The sequence below is a fragment of the Dysidea avara genome, chromosome 7 (genome assembly GCF_963678975.1).
Source record: "Dysidea avara chromosome 7, odDysAvar1.4, whole genome shotgun sequence".
In the NCBI taxonomy this organism is placed as follows: domain Eukaryota; kingdom Metazoa; phylum Porifera; class Demospongiae; order Dictyoceratida; family Dysideidae; genus Dysidea; species Dysidea avara.
This window is the reverse complement of record NC_089278.1, coordinates 11,672,576-11,695,413: the sequence shown is the minus strand read 5'-3', so window position 1 is coordinate 11,695,413 and position 22,838 is coordinate 11,672,576. Positions and strand designations below refer to the sequence as shown.

Below are 22,838 nucleotides of genomic sequence, written 5' to 3'. Positions count from 1 at the left end.
CAGCGCATTATACAGCATTAATACAAAGCCCCACTGCAATCAATGCAGTCACCACTGGAAATAAGGACGGTTTACATTAAAAACGTAGGAAGTCATCACGTGCTAGCTACTGCAAATTGACACTTTGCACTGTCATTGAAGATAAATGGTACATGAAGGAGGACAAAGGTAGGTCCATGATACATGCAATATATGTACTGTGGCGTATGCCAAAAGGCACCAGTCTGGCTAAAGCAATGTCTAACAGTGAAAAATCAAGCCTGTAGCCTTAGCCATTATTGAGTTATGCTTGAAGGCAGAAGGCAGACAGTTAATCAATTAGCAGAAAAAATAAATTTCATAGTAATTTATTGGAAGCGTTTTGTGTTGTACTGAAGGCACTTTTGGGTTTGGTTACACCTAACAAATAATGCCAAGGCACCATGAATGTCCCGTGAGGCTGGTTTCTGGTCAATATCTTTTATAGAAGTTACAAACTTCTGTGATCCCTAATATACAGTACTACTGTACTCTATGATTTTCTTCTCACTTTCAATCTCATTTCGTTTCATGTATAACTTCCATGAGCACTGGTACCATCCTCAATTACTTAACTGAGTTCATTGTAGCAATTGCTAGTTAAGAATTTTTTTCGTTGCAACAATTTGTTTCTCTTTGATACAAACACAGCAAGTGTAACAAGGTTTTTATGACACAACACATGGACTTCCAATAGAAATATATGTTTATGTAATGTCACATTATTGTGTTTTCCATCCCTTTTGTGTACTCTATTATTTATGATAATACCCAGCATAGAAGACTCACCATCCTCCAATGTCATCACAGTAATGGGGTCACTAAAGGGACCTATTCCTGCTGAAGTAGCTGCTGCTATTCTAACAGTGTAGTTGTAGCTAGGATGTAACATGTCAACCAACTGTATACGTCCTTCTGAAACATCATATGTTCTGTTGAAATTCTCTCTCATTGGTGTGATTACTGTTCCATTGTCTAAATATAGTATCTGGGTTTCCATGATTATCACATGGTATATAGTAAGTATGCCATTTTGTTCTTCTAGTGAAGGTCGGTCCCATGACAATGTGATATTACGAGATGTCTCAACAGTTACACTGACATTTAGTGGAGTTTCAGTTGGAGCTGTGTAGTTAAATATATAATTTGTTATCAAACAGTAGGGTAGAACTGTTTAGTAGGGTTCCCCTAAAACGGTGAGTGCTTCCCAAAATGGTGCTGTTAAAATCCATCATAGAAATATCATTAGTGACGAAAATAACTGTATCTAACTTCCAATTTCAAGCCCAGAGTTAAAAACAACACAATACTTAGAGACGATGCCTAAACCCATATTTTGGTCTGCCTGCCTGACCACAGCCACAAAGCTAGAGGCCAAATTAAGCAGCACACAGTCACAATTTCATGCCACAATATTGACAATAACAAACTTACAGGTGGCAAGTGCTTTTTCTGGTTCTAACGAGTGTCTTCTTTCTATACTTTACCTTTATCTTCAATTACATGATCATCTTCTTCTTCATGCATAGAAACTGTACTTCGGTATTAAATTTCTACAATGACACTTTTCTTAGAGTAGTGTATTTAGACACCACAAAACTATTTGAGCGTGTAAGTGACTATAAGTGGAGAAGATACTTGTAGCTGCACTTATAATAAAAAGATTGCATGGTCTGACCATGCCCCTAAAAAATCAGAACATACTGCTATGCTTCAACGATCAAAGCAAGCCAAAACCACACTCCTCAATGATATAGCTACAATAAGCCATGGTTTTGTTGTAGAAATTAGACATGGCAAAGCATGTACCTTGATCTATTGCGTAGTTTACTTGAAACACACAGGGAGATTGAGATACTCTAATGAAGCAGTCACAGCCAGATGTGTATATGCATTAGCAAAAAAGTAGTACAATTAATTTAAGCAATAAAAAGTAGAGAAACAAGATATATGAATGGTTGTGGTCATTACAACATAACTATCATCATTCAAATATCTTGTTTCACTACTTTTCATCATTGCTAGAACCCTAAATCAATACCTTTGTGGGTGGTGAGTAGCATATTGCATTGATACACCAACACCACACTGGGCTTTCACTTCAGTAAACAGTTCGTAAATCACTTCTCTCCAGAACTTCCAGACACAACTTACCTTTTAAAATTGTACTAGTGTATTTCATGTCTCAGGCTGGAGTGACATCAAAAATCCTTATCCATATGCTTGGCTGGAGGTGTCAGGCAGGCAGGCAGGCAGGCAGGCAGGCAGGCAGGCAGGCAGGCAGGCAGGCAGGCAGGCAGGCAGGCAGGCAGGCAGGCAGGCAGGCAGGCAGGCAGGCAGGCAGGCAGGCAGGCAGGCAGGCAGGCAGGCAGGCAGGCAGGCAGGCAGGCAGGCAGGCAGGCAGGCAGGCAGGCAGGCAGGCAGGCAGGCAGGCAGGCAGGCAGGCAGGCAGGCAGGCAGGCAGGCAGGCAGGCAGGCAGGCAGGCAGGCAGGCAGGCAGGCAGGCAGGCAGGCAGGCAGGCAGGCAGGCAGGCGTATGGATGTACTATCTCCAGATCCATTGTGCCAGGTGACAACACGTGGATCAACTTTGCTGCTTTGACAATTAGCTATCACCCGATTAGCACACAAACCAGATATAAAAATACAATTTGTACCTAATGAACAACCTACAGTAGCACAAAACAAGCGACAGTAGTAACTTAGTCTTTGTGTGACAACAAGTGGACCTTAGTCCGTTATACACCGATACTGATACTAGTATCGGTATCGACTCTATTTTGGCAGTAGTGGACTTGTATTGGTAAGGCTATATAAATGTCTGATACCAACTGATACTTTAAATGATGTCATTTAATTACTTTTCAAGATAGCGGCATACTGACATAGCAAATCAAATGGAGTAGATAGAGGAAGAGCTGATATGAGCCATGAATTCTTTGAAATTAGCCAGCCACTGCACTATCAAGTACAGTGGAAACGGCAGTAAGCCACGAAATAAGATTCATTGAAGTCATAAACAGTTGATAACCACAAAACCAGCAAAACTGCGAGATTAGCAAGTGTTTAGTAAGCTGGTTTATTAACTATTATTCAAATTACTAGCTAGAACTGCCTGTGGGGAAAAGTATCGGCTTTGGATCGGTATCGGCCATTTCCACCTCAAATGTACTGGTGTGTGTGTGTGTGTGTGTGTGTGTGTGTGTGTGTGTGTGTGTGTGTGTGTGCGTGCGTGCGTGTGTGAAAGTGGTATCGGTGCATCACTATATTGGGCATTATAGCCTTTTATAGCACAATCTATTTTTACTACCACATAGGGTTACCGATCACGTGATGCATGAAGGCTTGTTAATTTAAAGAGCCAAGAAGATTCTAGTCAAATCCGAGGGACCTGCAAGAAGGAAAAGTTATAATTAAGATTTTAAGGAAATCTTGAAATATTAAAGATTTCAAAATCTCGTCTCTGATTTTGTTGAGTTTGTCGATCCCTCGTCTGAATCAGTGGAGTGTAATACACTACTATGGTTGAAAAGAATTTATTGCTATCACTTTTGTACATTGAAAGCTCATCAGAAGCAAGGAAGGGCAAGACGAACAGCAAATATTGCCAGAATAAAGTGCTTACATAACAATCCACACGTTTCATTTGTTAAACTCATCAAGAGAAGCTTAATGGCACCTTGCTTTTAATTTATAACTGAAGTACACAACAGTTAAAAGTGGTAACAACAAATTTGTAAGACAACTACAGTAACCCTCAGGGTTAGAAAGGGTTTGGGATCATTCTGAAAACATTTATGGTCTTGTTAATACTGCCAAGTTGTGAAGGAAAAGCGAGGCTAGTTGTTGGGTGATATGAGAAATTCAAAACCTCCATGATCCCTACTATATATATATATATACACATATATATAGTATATACAGTACTGTATGATAGTCCCACATATTGAAATGGAATGTATATACATTTTAAAAGCTTGATATATCTAGTACTATACTCAGCATTTAAGACTCACCATCCTCCAATGTCATCACGGTAATGGGGTCACTAAAGGGACCTATTCCTGCTGCAGTAGCTGCTGCTATTCTAACAGTGTAGTTGTAGCTAGGATGTAACATATCAACCAACTGTATACGTCCTTCTGAAACATTATATGTTCTGTTGAAATTCTCTCCCATTGGTGAGATTACTGTTCCATTGTCTAAATATAGTGTCTGGGTTTCCATGATAATCACATGGTATATAGTAAGTATGCCATTTTGTTCTTCTAGTGAAGGTCGGTCCCATGACAATGTGATATTACGAGATGTCTCAACAGTTACACTGACATTTAGTGGAGTGTCAGTTGGAGCTATGTAGTTAAATTAAAAAAAAAAAAAAGTAATATATAGAAGTCTATTTATAGGTAATAGCAAGAGTTCATAATATATATACTGAGGAGAGTATCCTACTCCCATGTATCCCTGTAGAAGGGCGTAGGGCGTATCGTGAAGTTATGATGTAATGACAAGATGTTGTGGTTTGTGATGTACGGGCAGCCATAAAAGTTCAAGAATCGTTAACACCATTTCACACTCGCAACGCTCAGGATAGCTGTATTCGCGAATGGCCTAGCAAGAAATGCCTACAAAGCGGTCTTAACCCATAAATACACGATTGTAGTTCAATGCTTAGAGCAGGAGTTAATTTGGTTGCTAGCGACGTTGTTAGGCACGTGTTCAATCGATACCATGTTCAACTAATGACATCATTAATTATACAAAGAAAAATGGGCAAACTCAGAAGTGCTACATCATAACTTCACAATACGCCCTTCTACAGGGGTATATGAGAGTAGGATACTCTCCTCAGTATATATATTATGAACTCTTGGTAATAGTCAAAATCATACAATCAAGAGTGCATAATACAGTACTAATCATAGAAGGGATCACCCTGAAATGACAAAACACTGCCCATAAAACCATCATAGAAACATCTTACGTGACAAAAAGTACCTTTACGGAATAGTCTTAGTGTTACAAATGCATTAAAAAAAAACACAATAAACCCTTACAGAAGACCCAAATACTGAATTTCAAATAAATAAATAAATATTAAAAAACAATATAAAACGCCCCAAACCCGATTTTTAGTCTGCTTGCCCTGCCTTCCTTCCAGACCACAGCTACAAAGTTATAGCAAAATGATGCATCATAATCAGGGCAAATTTACGATTACTAGAAATACAAGTGGTGCACTTGAATGTCACTAGCTATACCTATAACACCTGCACAACCCACCAAACACTTCAGTACATAAGTAGCTTACTAATAGATTGTACTAGGGCAATGAGGTCCTGCACATATACAACAGGTATGGCTTTCCTTTCCACTGTGTATGACATGACTTTTCATGCCATGCACTACTTTTCTCTCATTGTGAACTGTTGTTTCAAGTGAATAGTTTGGTTCCTGTAAGAATGTGGAGATGGCTCTGCATGTAGGGCAGGTACCAATACTAGTAATTTTAGTATTAAGTTATAAATAAAAGCTAACAGCCTAGAGTATATAGCCTGCATTGTTACCAACAATAATTATTATAATATATAGCAGCATACTTTGTGTACGGAACACATGACACTGGTGAAATAATTAGAGTATTTTCTAATATCAGCAAAGTAAGGGCTACTTGTATTAGACAATCCTGTATACTAACATCATGTTACATGCCTTCGTTAGGTTATAAATATTTGATATGAGGTTAAAGTTAGCTTGGTGAGTCATTGCTATTGTGTGTGTACAGCTGCATAAAATGCAATAGCTAGCTATTTCATGCCACACAAAGGGGTCACCATGTGTATCAGGGAATGACAAGGACAGTAATCAATAGAAACAGTAGCTATTGTAGCACAGCTGTGCATGTATTGTGAATGCAATACCATGGGATTTGCGGAGTTCTTACAAACTGGAAATTGTAGCAAATATGTTTATAATTGTTAGCTTAAAGCATGTTGACTTTTTTGATGTCCTGGAGGACCACCATTATCCAAAACAGATGGTAATCTATACTTGGAATGCTAGAAAGTAAGCAATAAATTGTTGACTTTGGTTTCTTGATTCAAGTGCACATGCATTTAAACCACCTTGGAATTCATCACATGCAAGTAATAGACTGGAAGAATATTTATCCACGCATGTTAAACGAAACATGCACATATGACGTGCATGTTAATGAGGCTATGTAGGTCTACAATCAATTGCTACGTCACTACTGGTATGTTCCACTATGGTGCTTATTGTGTGTACATGCTCATGTGCTGCTCATTATGTTCATTGTGTATGTGTTGTTTGGTAAGTTTATTGTATACATGTATGCTTGCTACATACTTGTCAAACACCTTAGCATGAGGCAAGGAATCCCGTATATAAATAAATAAATGCTTGTCTGCAACAAATACATAATCCATGATGGTAGTGGTGCGATGCTTCTGTCACTTCCTAGGATCCATGTGTAGCAAATACAATTAAAATTTGACTAATGTGTACTACTTTTGTCACATATGTCAGACAGTGAAGCAACTACTCTAAACTTGCCTTGTAATAGTAGTTTGGCACTTGGCAGATTGGTGACCTTGCATGCATGTGCTCATGCCTCATTATGTACCCTGTACATGTATGTCTGATTACATCATTCACTGAATGTAAGGAATCAGACTTCATAGCCCTGCTATTGATGGTGCTGCTTTTTGACGAATGATTGTTTTATACTGAGGCATGATACTTGTCGCATGGCAGCTTTAATGTAGCTACTACTGTACAATCATTAATTTGGATGCTCTACTCTACTTTATTTGTTTAAATACATTGTTTTATTTTGTTCTGATCACATGCTTATATTTTTTCAATCCACTAGATTTGCGTGAGGGCTCAGGCTTATGCACAAGTGTATCACCTTTTAACAATAATACACCATTGAAAATTGAATATCGTATTTACCTGGTTAAATACCACACCTTTAAAAGTACCCGCAATTGAGTGGTGTTACGATTGATTGTGAAAATAAGGGCTTCAACATTACAGAACGGTGATAACAATTACTTCATCACATCAACAAAACTATTGGAGTAGTGTATATGTGACCGGATCTGCAAAAACCCGACACAATCGCGCAAGCCTAAATTTACAGTATAAAGCATTGAATACAATGGGTGAAACACTTGTGTATTATTGAAAAAAATCTGTAATTTTTTGAACACCTCTTTTGTAGTGAAGGAAGGGACTAACAATAACACCCTGGATATCATCCTATTCGCCTGCTCAAGAGGAGTTGGAAAATTTTTGTTTCGTTGCAGTAGACCCAAGGACACAGAAGTTATGAGCGTTTGTTCATGTCACGTCAAATCGATTGTATGCGATCAATTTTTCTTCACGAATTTCGTCTTTGTATGTAGTGAAGAAGAGTGAGTAAAGGAAAAACTTATCCAGTAATTTATTCCCCTGTTCATGGTGAACATGATGGTGAAAATTGTAGCTCTGTACCTCAATCTGTTGGTAAGTTACAACCGTTTTTGCAGGTGCCTGTAATTTATTTTCCCTATACTTACTGTACAAATCGATTTTTCTGTTGTTGCCACTTTGTAGGGCTGTAACTCCTAAAGTTATTGGCATATAAGGCTGAAACTTTGCCAGAGGGTACACTTGGCTATGTAGATTATAAATATTTAATAAACAGGAATTTTAAAAATGCACGATTGTCGGGTTTTTGCAGATCCGGTCACATATTATAGTGTAGAAGACTCACCATCCTCCAATGTCATCACAATAATGGGGTCACTAAAGGGACCTATTCCTGCTGAAGTAGCTGCTGCTATTCTAACAGTGTAGTTGTAGCTAGGATGTAACATGTCAACCAACTGTATACGTCCTTCTGAAACATTATATGTTCTGTTGAAATTCTCTCCCATTGGTGAGATTACTGTTCCATTGTCTAAATATAGTATCTGTGTTTCCATGATAATCACATGGTATATAGTAAGTATGCCATTTTGTTCTTCTAGTGAAGGTCGGTCCCATGACAACATGATATTACGAGATGTCTCAACAGTTATACTGACATTTAGTGGAGTTTCAGTTGGAGCTGCACATGTGAATATTATTTAACTACTTACACTCAGACAAAACATAATGAGAAAATAATCATGAATTTATATTGTTCAACACACAATATATCGTGTTGGGCAAGAAGCTGGTGGTTGTACTGTGGGTGTATATTGACAGGAAAATGTGATTTTTACACATATGTACAGCTGTAATTCTGTGATACCTTAAATAACCGAATGGAGAAAATTGTATGGTGGAGTTGCCTGCCTGTTAGGGCAGCCCGTATACCAAATTTAGCCCCAACCATTTCTGAGACATGATGACAGCAATGCTATGTCTAAATTTTAGGGGTGACATATGCTGAAAACTGTCATTGGAATGGGCTTTACTCTTTCACTACTTTAAAGCGAGATACTCTATTAGAGTATTCAGCTTACAGTAATAAAACACAGTTCGGTAGTATAAAATAATGAGGTATAGCTAACTTCTGATCTGAAACACAGCTAGCACATTAACATTTCTACAACTATTTTGGCTTTGGATTCACAAATTTCAAACCTTGCTCATTTTGATAGCTTTTTTTCCTTTTATTAGCATGTCACTTTTCATTTACAAGTCCAAAGCCAGTCCACAAAGTTACAAGATGGCAATTGATTTGCTAAAATGTTTTATTAGAAAAAGACAGCTGTATTAGACATGCATATCTGGAGCTATTGAATTTCACTTTATAAAATTCTGTCTAGCTACTATTCCATTTTATAAGCAACAACCACAAAGCTTGAAATACAATGTACAGAAGGTACAGTAAATGAACCACTCACCATCCTCCAATGTCATCACAGTAATGGGGTCACTAAAGGGACCTATTCCTGCTGCAGTAGCTGCTGCTATTCTAACAGTGTAGTTGTAGCTAGGATGTAACATGTCAACCAACTGTATACGTCCTTCTGAAACATCATATGTTCTGTTAAAATTATCTCCCATTGGTGAATTTAGAGTTTCGTCATCTAAATACAGTATCTGGGTTTCCATAACAATGACATGGTAACGTAGTAAAATTCCATTTTGGTCTCCAAGCATTGGGGGGTCCCATGACAACTGTACACTTTGAGAGGCCACAACAGTGACTGACGGATTTAGAGGAGCTGTAGCAGGAACTAAAGTATAAATTAGAGATCAAATATATAATCTGTCATGCACGTATGCACGTACACACAAAGTACTTATGTAAATATATATAATGTACATAAGTACACACACATATATTACTAAAATGTTAAACACATGGGTGGGCAGTATCTTGGCTTTACACAATACCAATAATTGATATCTGTATTGCTTAGTTTTAATTAATAGTGGTATTACGCCACAACTGTGTACTATTGATTACCACAGTGATTGCTTTTTTCACAGTAGTAATACTGTTCCACTATTCATAATCATGATGCTATGATAAAGAAGCTGTATAGGTCTTAGAGCACTCAAAACTCTTTCAGCAAGAGTTAATATAGTCGTACAGTCCTGTGACAAACAATAGCATGGAAGATAAATAGCTTTTTTTCTGTATAATGGCTAGTATATTTAACCAAAAAGACCACCACACAAGGACATGCATTTAACTAGCTACAGCAGTACTGTTGCATTAAACTACATAGCTGATAACCTCAAGGATAACTCTGTGAAGACACCAACGGCAGAGGGCAGAGCACTGCTTGGAATTTTCAATTGTGTTGCCATGTTAACAAATGAAACCTTCCTTCAACCATTCTGTAATTGAAGGAGCAATATATTCTTGCCCTTAGTCTTTGGTGATTCGCTAGGATAAGTCTTCGAAAATCAATCACCATGTGGATAAACTATTTGGGGCAAGGAAACAAACAAATTAGAAGCCTATATGTTACAAGGAAAGGAAGCCATTTAACTTCCACACAATTATAGGTTATAGGACTACGTGATGTTAGACACTCTCCTCTCCATATTAACTCTTGATATCAGCCATTCTAACAATATAGTCATTACCATCACCTGACAAATAAAATTTCAGTACCTCCCAACCCTAATGTGAAGTACTTACTATCTTCAAGAGTTTGATTTCGAACTGCTTCACTAAATGGACCCAAGCCAACAGCAGTCATAGCTGCCACCTCTATATCATATGCTTCAAATTCCTGCAAGTCCAATGCAATGTGACTAGTATTGGTAACATTGACAACAGTAGAGACATTAGTACGGTTGACATTAGTAACAGTCACTTGGTAGCCAGTGATGACACCATTCTGATCAAGGAAAGGTGGTGGGTCCCAGAACACTGATATTGATGTGGAACTTAGTACCATAGTGCGAACATTTTGCGGTGGTGCTGAAGGAACTGTAATGGATAACAGAAATTATAACATATCACAGCACAGTAAACAGATTCCATTACTGAGCATGGAATACACACATGTGGCTATTTTCCACTTTTAAAAAATAAAGTTTTCTGCATAAATGTACATGTACTGAAAATACATAGAACAACTTCATAGATATGCACTTACGATCTTCAAATGTTCTCGCCAGATCAGTAGCATTGGGACCTGCTCCAGCACTAGTATTACCATAAATGACAAAATCGTAATCTGTGTCCTCATTAAGATCAGTAATTTCGCCCATAAATGTATTATTGTTATACACCATCATTAAAGTATTTGTGCTGTTGGAATAGACTACAGTATAACTCAGTAGAACACCATTTGTAGGGTTAGGAACAACCCACGACAACTGCACACTTGTAGAGGACATAGTTACTGCTGAAAAGTTCCTCGGAGCATCAGGTACTGTAAAGTGAGCAAATAACAACCACCACAATGCTAGCTACACCTTACCATCTTCATCTGTTCTTACACGTATTTCATCAGTTGCTATTCCGATATGTACAAAGTTTGGTCGCTCATTTTGGTCACCAAAAGAGTAGGCTCGAACACGAAAGCCATAGTAGGTAAATGGTGTCAACTCCGCTATTGTAGCAGTCTGGTTGCTAGTATCATCCACCGTGTCCAAGGTGATGTTTAGTATCACCATCTCAATATTAGGAGGTGTTGAATCAAGGATTGAGTAGCCTCTGATCTCACCATTTGGAGTCATAGGATATTGCCATGATAACTGTACTGCAGTAGAGTTGAGAACCATTACCATGAAATTAACTGGTGGGGATGAGCCTATGATGGAAATGTGATTACAACAAAAGTATTAATACACAGCATTATGCACTTACTATCTGGATCAGTTAGAATACTGAATGTATCAGTCAAATCTCCAGCTCCAATACGAGTATATGCTCTTACAACCACAGTGTACACTGTGAATGGATCAAGCCCACCAATGATCCGTTCATATGAAGTGTTTGTGGTTGCATCAACTAGTACACTTGTATCATTGTCACTAACAGTTGTAACATTACCAACAGAGTAGAGAATTTCATATGATGTGATAATTCCATTTGTTACACCAGGTTGATCCCAAGTGACAACTATTGCAGTGGAATTTACTTCATTAACAAATAGATCACCAGGAGGCCCAGGTCCTATAGATTGACAAGTACATATGTAAATATGATCAAGACAATTAATAGACATGCTTAGAAGTATGAGGTGATATACAGTGTACCCAAGAATAATTTGCAACCAATAATCCAAGACTTACTGTCTTCATCAGTGGTCACCATGACTACATTGCTACCATTTCCTTCAGTAACAGTAGTGGCAAATACCTGGACCTGATAATTTGTAAATATCTCCAACATAGTTATAACAATTGAAACATTGGTAGTATTAATATTAGCAGTAGTACTACCAGTGGTATATACTACACGATAGGATCTAACAATTCCATTGGGAGTCATTGGTGGTTGCCACATTACATTAATTGAAGTGGAGCTCACATTAAATGCTATAACATTTCGAGGAGCACTTGGGGCTATAGTAACCAAAAACATTTTTATTATTACAATTTCCAATTAAGCTTGTTTGGTGGTTACCTGCTTCATTTGTTCGTACAGTGACACTTTCACTGGCTTCACTATGTGCTACAGTAACTGCCAACACGTGAAGTGTATAAAAAGTAAAGGGAGTCAGTCCAGTCACTAATGCTGTGATATTGGTAGAGTTTAGTTCCATCAAGTCCATGCTACTATTTATCCTGTATACCACAGTATAGTAACGTATGATCCCATTAGTGACATTTGGTATAGCCCAATTGATCTGTATTGTAGTAGAGTCAATTGGTGAAGCAGTGACATTCTGAGGACGACCTGGAGCTATATACAAAGATAATAATCAGTAAATTAATGCATGCACAGATAGTTAATCACTGTTGCAATTACCTATAAAATTTAAAAGGTGTATCAATAAACAATGGTTAACACCACTGTACTGTATATATTGTATACCTAAAACATGTACTAAGAGCAAATTTTCATGTGCTTTTTGGATATTCTTTGCAAAGTATGGTGTGAATAGTATATTGTATTAACATATGAACCTTCTTCTGCTGTAGTTCCAACAAAAGGATTAGTCTCATTGCCACACCCATCAACAGTACATGCTGTTACAGTTATAGAATAGATAGTGAATGGATCCAGTCCCATAATTGTTAAATTTGTGATACTCCCACCAGTAGTCAACGTGGTGCCATTATAGTTCACCATGTAGGACGTAATGTTACCAGCTGGCCTCTCAGGCACATCCCAGTCAACCACAAGTGCTCGTAATAAGCCTCCAGTTTCAACAGTGACATTAGATGGTTGAGATGGTACTAAGCAAAACAGAGTTTTAAAGTAACAATTAATGATTAGAGGTAAATGTCACTTACAAGGCCTTGTTCTAAACATTGCTGATCCAGGATCACCTTCTGCAATAGTCACAGCACTTACATTGAATACATACAAGGTATCATGGGTTAAACCAAAGATCATTGTACGCAATGATGTGACAACCACTGGAGAAGTTGAAAGCACTAAACTGTTGTCAGATGTGAAAACTGAGATTGTGTAGTTTCGAATCATTCCATTTGGCATAGCAGGTTCATCCCAAGTTACAGTAACAGCAGTTGCATTGACTGACGTCACAGTAACATTGCGTGGATTAGTAGGAGCTAAAATAAAACAACATTCATATATAACTACACCACAGTATGTGTATATTTTATTGGCATTACATATATAATTTTAGCAACAATTCCCATACAAGATGTCACTGATAATGAAAAACACACACATTTACACACGCATGCGTGCATGCACGCACACACACACACACATGTACAAAATGACATAGCATACCATCCTCTAAAGTTGATTGTGTTACTTCATCAGAAGGGTCACCACATCCAGCAGTTGTACATGCACTAACTGAGAATGTATAGTTGGTAAATGGTATTAGACCAGTTACTGTGCCATTTAAGGGCATACTGTCAGTAGTATTAATGTTTAGTGTCACCTCATTAGAGGATCCAGTAATTTGGTATGACACTTCATAATATGTGATTACTCCACTAGTTATATTAGGAAGATTAGCTGTCAATAGAGCAGTCCTTGCTGTTGTAATCACTGTGAAATTATTGACTGCTTCTGATACTACAAGAATGAGAGAAATAAGAAAACACTATAGCTCAGTGTACAAAAAACATTTAGGAACAAGTTTTAAGGTTTTAGCATAAAGCCATGATCGTAATACATTTATATTGCAATGAACAAACAATATATTGACCCTACTAAGTATAACATACATCCTTCCAACGTCATAAATGTCTCCATGACTGGAGCACTAGATCCAGCACTGGTCATAGCTGTCACAGTAAACGTATAGTTAGTGAATGCTCTCAGGTTTTCAACAAATGCACTAAGAGTTGTGGCGGTTCCACTTGTTATAGAAGCACCAGATGTTGTCACACTAATACTATAGGTATAGGAGACATTGCCATTAGGTTGTACAGGTGATAGCCACATCAGTGTAACATTATTCCTCCCAGGGGAAGCTGTTAAGTTCCTTGCAGCAGTGGGAGCTACATATAAACAATACAAAGCATAATAACTAAACTTTGTGCACCAGCCATGCACACACCAGTTTTACTTGTGAAAATAACTATAACAAAAAACTTACCGCCTTCAGGGGCTATCAAGGTGACACAAGTTTCAGGACCAGTACCTGCACAGTTCCTAGCCCTTATACACAATGTATAGTTGGCAGTTGGAATAATTTCAGAAATATTTAATGTACTACCAACAGGTACTGTTGCTGAATTGTTGTATGGTGGCTGAGCATTCCTTAACTAATAAAACAACAACAACATTATTTACAAATACTGGCATGTATTCTCACTTCTGCCATTATAACATAATCATCAATGATATCCATGTCATTGACTGGAGTCCAGCTCAAGTTAAAGACAGTAGTATTGGAGAATACCACTATATCAAACCCTTCCGTGAACAAGTTCAAACCTCCACCATCAACATTTTGTCCAACTCCAGCCAATGTTCTGTTCTCAGCACCAAGTAATTCAGAACTAATTGTAACATTACCAGGTGCTACAAATGAGATTAAAAAGTGTACACTGCATTGTTACACATTATATACAAATCAGCATCCCTCTTTCTAATCAAATACACATCAAATATATTACATGGGACAGAAATGGACAGCCAACGGCAACTAGACAAATGTGGGTTATGATAATAGTTCTGCAACTTTGTAACACATAAGTTACTAGCTCTAATACAATCTACTGCATTTTCGCTAGCCATTGCCTAAATCAAATTCTGCATCCCTACTTGCTACCCTAAGCAGCGGTCCTACTAGCCTTAGAGACATAGATACTACAATACACCATTACTATCACTAATAATCATACTGAAGTAATAGGGTAAAATGCCAGCACATTTAATCATGTCAGTATATATATGTGAAGCACATATGTATGCAAGCTGACAGTGTTGGGAGTAACGCGTTACGTAATATTATTACTTTTGTGGTAACAAAGTAATATAACGAAATACGCTATGAAAACAGGTAATATAACGCAATATACTTTACTTACAAACGTAACACGTTACCTAAGTAATATAATTACTGTAACGAGTCTAATATGATGTAATATCATTACTAAAAGTAACGAAGTTACTAATCTCGTTAGTAATCCTCTGAGTAACGCCTAACCACAACGAAGTAACGAGGCCTACTGAATGAAGCTTATTCACTAGCTTCTTACTTATAACCAAGATTTGCACATTGTCCAACAACGCAATCATGTCACGTGATAAGGTGGTAGTTTCACACGTGACAGTTTAAGGCTGTGGACACAAAGTAGTATAATATGTATATGTTAAAGCATAGCCGCGAGTGCTATATGAAAAATAAAGTACGAGGCGCGCGGCCGAGATGCTTAGCATCTCAGCCTCGTGCTTTATTAGCATCTCGGCCGCGCGCCTCGTACTTTATTTTTCATATAGCACTCGCGGCTATGCTTTAAATGATTTATGGAACTTTCTAGTCGTGTAGCTTCACCATACACTAGGACTCGTAATTAACAAGCGTTGCACGAACTATTAGCAGCCTGAACGCACACAAACTAGTTTAACAAAGTAACTCACGCGTATTTCACCATAGTTTGGCATAGTAGACGTTCATCGCGTCTTTTGGCAGGTTTTGCTCGCAACTCACAATCGATTCTATTGCGAGTCACATGGTGAAGTATTTCCGTGATATCTCCAGGACTTGTCCGTTTACATTAACAAACGTAACAGCAACGTCATCTTCTCCCACCCATCATCGAAGCATTTAGGTATGTCTATAAAAGCAATCCAGTGGTGGAACTCGTATCGGCTGGGGTGATTGATCACTCAGCGCGGCTTGGGTGATTAGTCGTACTGGTGCGAGCCCCGTAGGCTATTAGCCTACACTAAGGCATGTGGGCAACTGTGCTTTATTGCCCACAAAGAGTGCTTTATTGCACCGCAAAGAGTGCTTTATTCGCAATAAAGCACTCTTTGCGGTGCAATAAAGCACTCTTTGTGGTCGATGAAGCAGTTGGCCGGCTGAGAGAGTGTACTTTATGAAATTTAAAGTACACTTTTTCCTTTGATCTCGCCCACGCAAAGTTCTATAAGTAATATTATTACAGTTATTGTATTTTATGGGTAATATGTAACTGTAACTAAATAGTTCTGTTGCAAGTAATATGTAATATGTAACTAGTTACTTTTACAAAGTAACTTGCCCAACACTGCAAGCTGATGAATATAGTACTTATATATTATACATGGTAGGGTTGGGCAATGTAACCATATATTGTTGCTATTGCAATAAAACCATGAGACGATAACTATATCAAGGCTACATTTTTACACATCATGATATTTCAAGTATCAAGTTCATGATATACGTATTATATAGTTATACAACGGCCACGAGTGCTCTGCCTGATATAAATGCACGAGCCTGAGGGCCGTCAGGCCCGAAGGCAAGTGCGTTTATACAGGCAGAGCACGAGTGCACGTTGTATAACTGTTATGTACCATTCACCTAATAGGTGGGGAGAGTCTCACAAGACAGCTGTAACACTTATAAAGGCCAGGTTTCTAACATCGATTGTGGGTAACCAAGCCTGACGTTGCGATGACGTTCCCCCTGCAGTACTGCAGCCACCTGAGATATTGAAAGCTAGTACGCTATGGGTTATATCACTAACCTGCATTCGCTGTTCCACTCTCATCATGTAGTGCTCAGCATGCCAGCATGCCATATAGACTAAGCACCAGACTAATAATCGCCATAGTGATTCTCTCGAGCGAAAAACATCAGCTAAATAGACGGTTTAAGTAAACAAAACCTAACTACTAAACGATACTAGTCTAATTCTTACTATTCACACTGGCTAAACTCGAATCTGGTAGCATGACAAAACTGGTTACCACAATCGAACGTAAAGGTTAGTATTATTTAGAATATTTTTTTTTTATTGAGTCATTGTCGAAGTGGACTACAGTTTAATCTGGGCTAAGATGGCACCAGACTAGTAAGGTGTATAAGTACGTTTATATATATGTAGACTAGAGTTGTGGCCACCCGCGTTGGCTTTTTTGATCGCCATTGGCTGCTTGTAAACATTATACGTATTGGTGACGTTATGGCCCACAATCGACCTTTACATGTCAGGCTATAAAAGAATTCGAGTGATCTGTGTAGTGTATTTCCACCTATTAGGTGAGGTGTCGTAGTGGTCTTCGCCACCGGCACTTGTACTATGCTGCACAAAACCGCAGCCAGTGCAATATCTGTATATTGCACTGCGGTCGGTGCATTATAACTTATAATGCACTCGTTGTGGTCTACAAAACCGCAACCAGTGCATTATAAGTTATAATGCACTCGCTGCGATCTGCAGCAGTGCAATATACAAATTATGGCACTGGCGGTGCCTTTGAACTGCCCACGCAGAGTGGTACATTGTGATATAAAATAAAATGCTGTTTATGGCACTGTCTTACAAATGTAGCAAATCACATTTAACATGAAGTTATATGCAGTGCTTATAGCTTAGGGGTTGTTTATGGGATGGATATAACAATAGCTACAAGCACAACAAAACTTGTACGTACATATGAAATTAACATAAAATATTGTGATAATATTGATTATCATGATACATCGTGGTGCACTTTTTCAGTATTGCCCAACCCTAATACATGGTACTACTGCTAAAACATGATCGACTGTCCAATTAAAAACATTTTCAAGTGAAAAGTTTATGAGCAATTCGAAGAGAATTCAAACATCGATTAATTAGGGCCGGTACACATACTTTGGAGAGTTTAAGGACAGCTGGGGATGCTCAGGGAAATATAAATATAAGTTGTTTGTTAATTATTTGCATAATGCAGTTAACTACATGCCCAACTTAATAATGTAGTCATATACTCACATACCTGCAATTACAGTAGTTGCCATTATCGTCACTTCTGGAGTCCGTATTTCATACATGCTATTATTTGTGATGTTTGTTAACAGTGACAAGTTGTAACTCTGACTTGGTGGTGAAAGACCTTCAATTGTATAAGAAAACCTTGTAAGATATTCACCACACTGGCTACCCATAGCTGGTACACAGAAATTCCCAGCAAAGTTTGTGGTATTTACAACTTCACTGGTCGTAACATTTGTTAGTGTTATTGTGTAGTCCAGCTGAGATAACATGATGGAATCTCCACGTAAAGACCAGGTGACTGTGAGGGAATCACAATCCATACCAGCCATAGCCGTCAAGTTCTCAACTATATGGAAAAACATACACAATACATAGTTATCATTCAAGCAAAAAATAGTGTTCTAGGCATACATTATAGGGATGGGACGAATATAGATTTTTGATGCTATTTTGACTGCAAGCTTCAAACATTCTTTAGCATTAAAATCAAGCTTAACAAATGAATAATTTACTAATTAGTTGATGTTTTTGCCACAGAAACCACTTTCAATTAGTAACCAATGTAAAAAGTGGACACCACACAGTTGGCTAGATTCGCCAGTTAAGTAAACAAGGCTTACAGGGATTAATTTATGGAGGGGAATTACTGCCACCCTCCCTCCCTCCAAGTTTATACATTAAGCCTTGATATGTAGTTATAGAAACGGGAAGGTTTAATTGATGATCTTTCCCAAAGTTATATAATCAAATGGTCAATATCAGTAGCATTGTAGCAAAATTTCACCAAAATCATGTATCCTCACACCTAATTTCTCAAAATCATAAACCTATAGAACCATTAAAACCAAACACCCCCCCCCCCTCCAAAGCTAATATTATGGATTGAAAAACAAATATTCGAATAGTGGTTCAGGCATATACGAATAGTATTGAGTCGAATGAACATTAGAATCAAAGAGTACATACATAGTAGAGTACTGTACAACAAAAAATAACATACTACTCTCAAAATGCTGCCATTAAAAATCATTACATTTTATGCCATGAAAAACGTCTTAAATATGGAAGAGCCTCACAATATCAAATTCACAGAAACACTAATTACTGTTGATTAAAAACAACTACAAAAAAAAACAAGAAAAAAAACAACAACAACTGGCTTAGCTATCTGTACACGTTTGCCTGACATAAGCCTTTTAGGGTTGCATGAATACAATTCACTCTGTGCATCGTACCTTTACCTTTCACCTTGTCATATCTTTCTCATGTAAGAAATACACAAAATTTTGTATTGAAACTCCTGGTACATAAACTGTATATAGATGTCAAGAATTACTTGCAGTAGTATATGTTACTATGAAAGGGAGTGGACTTACAACAATCAGTTTCATTACAAATAACCATAGGTAATCCAAGACCTGATTGTTGCAAACAGTGTATGGCAAGAGATTGGGACAACCCAATAAAACAGTCAGCCTGATCCAATTAATAGTCAGATAAATCATATCACAGTATTCTAATAGAATAGTCACAGCTCACAAGTACTTTCAGTGTTACTACCAGCCACAGAGAAATACTTTTCTGGATATAGCTATGCGATGGCATACAATCCCACTAGGAACTTGGAAAAATTTAATAATAACACTTTATAATTCATGTAATCTACTATATAAAACTGAAATGCTGTCTGTCTATCTGTGGTCCAGCCAACTCCCAAACAGTAGCACCGATTGACCCTGGATTTGCTGCATATTAATCGCCATCATACTGGCACCAAGGAGTTTATTATTATTAATAGGAATTTCTAGCATGTCCCATTTGCTGTACAGCACCAAAAAAATGCCATTACTGCAAGTTCGTTAACAGGTCTTTCTAGCAAATCACTACACTGAATGGCAACTGCAGTCCTACATTGTCCATCCACTTTTATAACACACACATTTGGTGGCAGTTACTTCGCGATTGCTACTACTACAGTGTCAGTATGGAGTAAAAGTCTAGAACATTTTCTTACATGTGCCATGCCCACATTTTGTTAGTAATTAACTTTGAACTCTACAAGCCTACTCTCTACCCCAAATAGTGTATCCCATGGTGGAATTCATGCCTACATCTAAGAAAACTAATATTACAAATTAGTAAGTATTGTGATGAAGCCAAATCATGACTGAATTATAATAATTACAACAAAGCAAATTTATGGAAATCTAACCACGTTGCTACGCCAATAGTTATGACGTCAGACATGTATTGACATCAATTGTTTAGTTTCGGCTGTAGTTGTTGAATTCAATTTAGAGAATGCCTAAGTCAAAACGACATTCAGCTGAACTTTGTGTATCAAGCAGAAGGAAAGGATTGAGGACTCAGAGACAAAATCCAGATAGACGTGAAGAAGAAAGACAGCGGATACCTCTGCCAAGAGAGTTTCCCGTATGGAACCAACACGAAGAAGAGATGAACAGAATTGTGATACAACTTCCAGAGACTGAATCCTACTGTCAGGGAAATGGAACTACTTCATGATACATCCGCCAGAAGGGACAGTAGAGTCAATTCACAATATTGTACAAGAGAGCACCCAAAACAACAGGTATGTACATGCCCACAGCTTAGCTTTAGTGGCTGTAATTATCAGCCAGATAGCATTGATAATACAACAGATGTAGGTACGCTTACTGTACAATGTATTTACTGTGGTGCCTTAAAATTTGAAGGCGAAAGAGATATCAAGCTAGATTCATTCCCCACAACCTCAACCATATCTAAAACATTTATATGAGGGTACAGACAGTGAGGATAAACATTATCTTGCTAACATCAGTAAATATAATTCAGCACTTCAAATGACAAGCTTTGGATGTAAAGGGATAACTTCAACTGGTTTCAATCCTCCCTTCCACATACATACATAAAATGAAGATAACAGGTTATATCATACTACTGTATATTAAATACTACCAGACACCAACTAAATGTCAATTAGTCTTGGAAGCATATTTCACTACTACAGTGTACTTACGTAAGTACTATGTTATTGACTAGCATTTCATTGTATGGTGCTTGCCTATAAACCCACAATCAAAGCTTTCAGTTATGTTGTTATGTATACATTCAAATCCCAACAAAGCCTTGTATGCTACCCTGTGTACTTTATCCTCTATTTAATAGTTATACCACGGCTGCAAGGATTTGCTGATTTGCTATTAGCATGGGATAATACGTGTAGCCATCAGAACGTTATCCATATGTTAAAACATCATTAATACGATACTATGCTTCAACACACAATGTTACAAAACTTGCGATTGTGGGATGGAGTTTATATTATCATCATTTTTGTACTAAGTTAAGCCAACTAACTTCGCTATTGGGACAGTAAGTTAAGTTATTATATTAAGCTAAGTACTTAGGATTGTAAGTTACTAACCTACTTCAACGTAGTAGTAGTAGTAGTAGCTTTGCCATTCCATAGTCTGTTCAAAGGCTGATACGCAGTGGGTAGAAATACGCATCCACAATCACCCAAACAATTATTTTGTGCCTTCATTATCCTTTAGTAACGACCAACTAGTCTATCTTAGCAAATATATTCAGCTTAGCAACCACTATAAAAATGAGTCCTACAATACAAAGCTCTATATTGCTCTATATAACGTGTCAAAGCACATCGTTTCTTTGAACTGGCTGGGTATCAAAGTCATTGGCAAACCGCTTTCTCATGATATTGCCCGGGCAATATGCGAGTTAAACACCGAGTGGTGCCTTTGAACGCCCACACTAAAGTGGTATATTTAAAATTAACACAGGTCAATAAATTGCAAAACGTGCCTGTAGTTTCTCACGCGTGCAGGAGATTCACTCATATGGAACATACTATACTAGTTAAACCACAGGTACAAGTGGTTTTCCTGATACATGCCTTCTGTGGTCCTATGACAAGTGTATTTAGCTTGTACCTGTGGTAGACAATTAATAATCACAAACAGTTACTCACCAGCAGCATCCAAAGTTGGCATATTTCCCATGTCAGACCCACTACCAGACATGGCAGGTGCAGACATATCCACTCCCGTACAAGTGCATGTCTGTGCAGTCACTGTAAAAGGTATGACATTTCAACTATTATATCACATGTTAACAAATTGCATATTTAAAAACAACATCACTGCTGATATAATATATATATTTAAGCATCTCTGGGTCTGGTTCTCCGACGTATGTAAACAAATATGCACATATTCACAAGGCTACTGACCCAAGATGAGCTAAAGTAGTAGCATCCCACTATATTATCCCTTTCCTTATTGTTAGTATTATTTAATAGTTATACCATGGCCACGAGGGATTAGCCTGATATATATGCCCGCGCCCTCGGGCCGCAACTACTGCATGATCACATCATACATTACCCATAAGAGGGACCCATTTATCCCTGTTCCTGTAAACCTAAAGGGTTAGGTACAGTGACTAGTGCTCTGCAATGTATCGATAATACCAGTTATCGTGATAAATTATCATCATACAATGACAGCATTTGATAACCGATATATCGAAATACCGGTATATCGATGAATACCAGTATAGGATTGCCTTTAAACCAGCCTTTGGTGTTTAATTATCCAATTTGTTGATGGTTTAACAGACACGCCCTAAACAAAAACCTGAGGTTGTCACATTACAACACATGCCTTACTTGTACTGAACTATATACATTATATATTTTTATTTTTTGGATGATACCGCTTCATACTAGGCCCAAGAAATGATGCAATAGT

At 37.8% G+C, this 22,838-nt stretch overlaps 1 protein-coding gene across 1 annotated transcript in view; it reads right to left on the bottom strand.

Moving 5' to 3' along the window:
• The window catches only part of LOC136262281 (phosphatidylinositol phosphatase PTPRQ-like), a 90,717-nt gene that overhangs the window by 65,722 nt on the left and 2,157 nt on the right, over positions 1-22,838 (bottom strand). Inside the window, exons 3-19 of the mRNA XM_066056501.1 lie at positions 22,058-22,159; positions 18,062-18,406; positions 14,457-14,665; positions 14,238-14,406; positions 13,864-14,139; positions 13,418-13,711; positions 12,949-13,230; positions 12,619-12,891; positions 12,116-12,394; positions 11,782-12,054; positions 11,354-11,662; positions 10,965-11,297; positions 10,638-10,916; positions 10,175-10,468; positions 8,922-9,257; positions 7,802-8,137; positions 808-1,143 (exon numbers count right to left, since the gene is read on the bottom strand). Of these exons, the coding sequence (XP_065912573.1) occupies positions 808-1,143; positions 7,802-8,137; positions 8,922-9,257; positions 10,175-10,468; positions 10,638-10,916; positions 10,965-11,297; positions 11,354-11,662; positions 11,782-12,054; positions 12,116-12,394; positions 12,619-12,891; positions 12,949-13,230; positions 13,418-13,711; positions 13,864-14,139; positions 14,238-14,406; positions 14,457-14,665; positions 18,062-18,406; positions 22,058-22,159 (4,725 nt within the window). The remainder of the gene's footprint in view (positions 1-807; positions 1,144-7,801; positions 8,138-8,921; positions 9,258-10,174; positions 10,469-10,637; positions 10,917-10,964; positions 11,298-11,353; positions 11,663-11,781; positions 12,055-12,115; positions 12,395-12,618; positions 12,892-12,948; positions 13,231-13,417; positions 13,712-13,863; positions 14,140-14,237; positions 14,407-14,456; positions 14,666-18,061; positions 18,407-22,057; positions 22,160-22,838) is intronic.